Below are 5,276 nucleotides of genomic sequence, written 5' to 3' on the forward strand. Positions count from 1 at the left end.
ACCGGTGACAAAGGGCAGCCCTGCCGGAGTCCAACATGCACTGGAAACAAGTCTGACTTACGGCCAGCGATGAGAACCAAGCTCCTGCTCCGGTTGGAGGAATGTTGTTATAATTGGTGTGTAAAATAATCTGAACGTGCAATACATAAATTACACTCCCAGCAACAGCCTAAGGAAATGGAAAGCCTTTTGACTGGGCCATGATCATAATGAATTAACACATTAATTCCAGTTTGGTTTAGGAGATTATGAAAGTGGAAAGTTGTCTTTTTTTAACAAGGACCCATGAACATGCTTTAAATTTTAGACTGTGATTCATCATTGATTTTTTTTTTACCAAACTTGTTTTATACTACACACTTAAATTATCATGCATGAGACTCAACATTTCCAAAACACCTTTTGTTCTCCAATCATATTTGTCTCTTATGACATTACATGAAGTATCACAACTATGCTTACGGGCCACCTGTCATGGTCATATAAAAGCAGCAGGGTGCCTTCACAATGTATCAGTGTTCTGCTATAGAAAATTTTAATATTTCTCTGCTGACCTTGGTGACGTTCCTGGTCAGCCGCCCAAGGTGAACTTTAGTTGGTTTGGGGCTTGGGCTTCTTTTCCTTCGCTCCTTATCATCTCCCCTCTTCTGTGTTTTGGACCTGCAATATCACAGACAAAACACTGATTAACTTCACCGTAATTTAAATACTCAAATGCAAACATTGTGAAAATTCAGTGTACTGTGTTCGATAAAATGACTTGCGCTGAGCGGGAGCGCCGGCGGTTGTCATGGCGTCTGCGGCTGGGGCTTGGGGAGCCTGAGGAGCTTGACGAGGAGGAACGGGAACTAGAAGAACCAGATCGGCTGGAACCAGATGAGCTGGATCCACTTGAGGACCCAGAGCTGGAACCAGAGGTGCTGCTTGAAGTAGAACTAGATCTGAACATTGCCAATGACAAAACACATTAGAAAATGCATATAATTAAGAACTGATGTTGCCACTACAAAACACAAATAATAATGATTTAGAAAATAAACCTGCTGCTGCTGCTGCCAGTTGAAGCACTGCGGCGTTTCCTTTCTTTCTCACGTCCTCTTTCCTTTTCTCCTTCCTTTGTACCAGTTTTTTCTTTGCCTCTGTCCTTTGTTTTTTCCTCCTCCTTCCGTTTTGTGGGTGATGGTGCCCTTAAGTTGGGGGCAAGTTGCTGTTACTTTGACATCATGTACTTTGTGAATGGTGTTATTTTCATTATTTATCAACCCATCAAAATTTAAAATATAAAAAAAATAGGTAAAGTTGCATATAATAATTCCCCAGAACCCCAGATCATGTCTTTAGACTCAAAAGTCCCTAACTTACACATATTCAAGCTAACTTAGTAAACAAAGCAGGTTTTGCTTCAGAAATGAAGCGAGGAGTAGACGTCTCTTCAACACAAGGACATAATCCGGCAGTGTATAACTAGAGGAACACACGCACACACGCGCACACACACAAAGGAAATAACTGACGAAAGAGCAGCAAACTGTAAATTTCTCGCTGAACGTAAAAACAGACCCTAATTCCGAGCTGAAAATATTTACATGGCTATTTTTAAAATTTCGATGGCTTTATTGTTAATGGGGGTGCGTATATATCTCAGTATCACTACTGTTATCAATTAAACATCTCAAACGAATAAACTTAATGCCAACGACCGTATACTGATAGAAATCCCCCGCCATTGATTTTCATTCAGCTGGTTCCCAGACAAGCATAAGATAGCCAGAGCTGTTTATCGATAACTGTTTTTATTATGAAGTGCACCTACGGTTAGAAAATGTTACACGTTATAACATACTGGAAGTGAAACTAACTTGACTCCGCTCCCATAAAAACCTAAACTTACATTTCTTTTAGACGGGGTGATTTCGCTTCAACCACTTGCTTCCTGAGAAAACGTCGCTCTGTGATGACGACAAAGCGGAAATTACGTGTCCAGCCGAGCGCCATAAGCATCACGTTTGTTTATTTTTGTTGTTATCGATAAAGATGTGAGTACTGTGCATTATAATTCAGTGGAGGAAAAATAATGGGTGACATTAATGGATATTCATCTTTGGCCTTAAAAAACAAACAACAAAAACCTCAACACATCAGCAGCAGGTAAAGAGCCTGAACTCTACGTTATTCAGTGTAGTCATTGGTTTAGCAGACTTTAATGGATGGTAAACAGCTGGAACACTACTGTTTGTTACTGTTATTTAACAAGGCTTTATGTAGCCTATTCCTCTGTAAGATGATGGAGACAAAATACTAGTGGCAGTGGAATATAAAATCAAACCGATAACGACAAATTTATTTAGATCTTGCTCTATAGGATCTAACCTCATACTATGACCCAGCAATTTTGGTGATCTGCAGTTGGAGTTTTAAAATAAGTAGGGTTTTAGATGTTTATTACATTTAAAAATCATGTTCAACAGCATTTAATAACTATATAAACATAAATTTAATCAGAGTAACTGACATACCATTAAAACAATTTAATTTATTCAAAAGCTAAATTTTAAACCTTATTTAGTCCAGTTTTGAAATCTTCAGGGCTTTTTTAAAATTGCACTACAATCACTCTTACTCAGAAGTATTCACATATGGCTGCCTCGGTTCTGAACCAGAGACAAATACTTTGTGTGTATAACTTACTTGGCCAAATAAAATGATTATCATTATGATAATAATAATAATAATAATAATAATATGATAAATGAGGCCCAATTATCCAGAAGAACCAGGCCAAGGCTGGTAAAAGTAGTACAGACCAAATGTAATGTTCTAATTTGCACAATTTAAATTTAATTCACCTTCACTATATTGCTGTGGCACCGGCAGCAGAGAGGGATGTCTCATATTTCAGTACTTAAAATTAGAATCATCTGTACAGCAAATCTCCACAATGAGAGAAGATCGAATTTGAAAATTTGGCTATGAATACATTCATGAAGTCTGCAGACAGCTAGTGCTAGAGCTAAATGCTAGAAGCAAGCGCATATACCAGAACATCAAAGTAATTAAGAGCCTTTTAAGGCAGACAAATCCAAACAGATCAGCCCTGTTTTTCAATTTAAAGTATTGTGAAATGTTACACGTAATTCTTCTATTTAGATAAAATGATTGTGGTGTGTCAAACACTGACATGTTTGTGCAATTCTCCACAAACCCCCATCTCACCTTTCTTGTGAAACACAGCTTGGAGGAATCTGTGAGCTGATTGGCTGCTCTCAGTGATCTGACAGGGAGAGTAATCAGAGGAAGAAGAGACGGGCGACGTGGCTGCAGGTACTTGATCCTAAAAGAGGGGAGAAATAAAAGGAAAGTTATTTAAAAGTTACTCAACTTACTGTTTTACTATTATTAAAAGACTATATCCTACAATATTCAATATTCTAGGTCAAACAATATAATTATTATAACTAATAAGAGCAACAGAGTATCATAATTCTTACACTGAGTTTGTCCAGGGGAAGGTTGCAGAATGAACACTGAGAGCAGCTTGCTTCGGGGGACCAGTCATCCACCTCTTCTGGTTCACAGTCTGAAAGATACAATAACCCATTATCAGGCATTAATAAATTATGGCATAACAAATGGACAAGAGGTAATATGAGTTTCCAAATTGCATCATCACACTGGACACTTTACATACTGCTGATCAAGTTCAGTAATCATATGATTTATCTTTTCATATGCCCCACTGCTAATATGGAAATACATACACTGATGAGACTACAGTACTATTTCAAAATGTTGCTGCATTATTTCCAGCAGGTAACATTTAAGAAAATGTTCTTGAGAAAGTCTTATAAACAGGTGTGCCTGATCATAAACTCTGAGACCAAAAGTGACCTGAATGTTTCGACTCTTTCATTACACTATTTATACCATTGTAACTATTCTTAAAGGTACAGTGTGTAAGATTTAGATGGATTTATTAGAAGTAATGAGCAATAGTATGCATAATTATGGTTTCATTAAAGTGTAATCCCCAGAAAATAAGAATTGTTGTATTTTCTTTATCTTAGAATGAGCCTTTTATGCCTACATAGGAGTGGGTACAGTAGCCCAGAATGGACAAACCACACACTGGCTCTAGAGCTTGAATTTCACATTTTCATGCTGTAGCAGCTTGGATTTGGAAACGCTTGGAAGATGAAGAATTAATGTCAGAAACAAGAGGAAGCATTGTCATGAGTTTAAGAACTATAATTTGAAGAAATGGAAGATCATCATTATGTTGTAAGGCAAGAAAAGGGAAGACGGTATGAATCCCCATTGTCAAAAAAGCAAAAAACACAAAGAAATGGGATAGGCAATAGCACAAGCGAGGATAACAATTGGTGTGGCCTTTCCCAGATGGAAATCCTTGCTGAGGGACAAATGTTTTCAGAATGATGAAGTAGCCTGTTTTCTGCTGGGCAGGCAAGTTAACTTAAATGCCTAAATGCAAGTTTTTGTTTGATAGCTTTAGCTAGAACATGGTGCTAAGTAACCCACTGTGGTCAAGAAGTGAGTCACTGTTAGTTTTTGCTTGATCAGGTCAGTGGCACTTGTGTTCCGAGCGCACAATTTGTCCTACATTTATGATAATCTCTGAGAAGTGGCTGTGAGGGCTGTTTAACATGATGTATGAGAGCTTTGCTAAATGTTGCAATCTGCAACCTCACTGCTAGATGTCACTAAATCTCACACTGCACCTTTAATGTCTTAACAACAGCAGACCAATGTTGCAAACCAAAGAGCAGGACTGTTTGCTGACAGTATTGGCCTGGTGGCAGGGGTAATTATGTCAATACATGTTTTGTCATTTGAATTTCAAACAAATGATCAGTGTGTTTGATATATACTGTGATTGGGGAAAAAAAAAAAATACATGCCTATTATTCTGTCACCCTCACTGAGCTGCCATCAACAAAAGACAGGCTACAGAAGCTTTGGCTGATATTCATTCAAAATTACTAGATGGGGGCAAATAAATGAATCCCACTCCAACTGTGTTTTCAGGAAAGAATCCATGCTAGGTCTGTATCACACATCTGGTTATGTTCTATCTGGCTACACTCAATCTCCTCACTATCTTAAGAGGATATAGCTGCATGTTTTAAGATGTTGTTTATTGTTCTTCTTCTGATGGGTCTGAAGTACTTCAAAACAGATATGTATAGCAACAAATAGATATTTATCCATAATTCTAAATACAGAAAATATTAAATAAGTCACTTTTAAAACAAGTAGAA

At 37.6% G+C, this 5,276-nt stretch overlaps 1 protein-coding gene and 1 long non-coding RNA gene across 2 annotated transcripts in view; both read right to left on the bottom strand.

The window, feature by feature from the left end:
* Window positions 1-5,276, bottom strand: part of lcorl (ligand dependent nuclear receptor corepressor-like) — a 17,558-nt gene that overhangs the window by 7,725 nt on the left and 4,557 nt on the right. The window contains exons 3-4 of the mRNA XM_020602116.1: window positions 3,489-3,577; window positions 3,214-3,331 (exon numbers count right to left, since the gene is read on the bottom strand). Coding sequence (XP_020457772.1) covers window positions 3,214-3,331; window positions 3,489-3,577 — 207 coding nt within the window. The remainder of the gene's footprint in view (window positions 1-3,213; window positions 3,332-3,488; window positions 3,578-5,276) is intronic.
* Window positions 1,156-2,035, bottom strand: LOC109961366 (uncharacterized). Its single transcript, XR_002275126.1, has 2 exons — window positions 1,892-2,035; window positions 1,156-1,187 (listed from the first exon to the last, which is right to left on the bottom strand). It is a non-coding gene; the product is annotated as an uncharacterized LOC109961366 (long non-coding RNA).

This window comes from Monopterus albus, unplaced genomic scaffold (genome assembly GCF_001952655.1).
Source record: "Monopterus albus unplaced genomic scaffold, M_albus_1.0 scaffold54.1, whole genome shotgun sequence".
In the NCBI taxonomy this organism is placed as follows: Eukaryota; Metazoa; Chordata; class Actinopteri; order Synbranchiformes; family Synbranchidae; genus Monopterus; species Monopterus albus.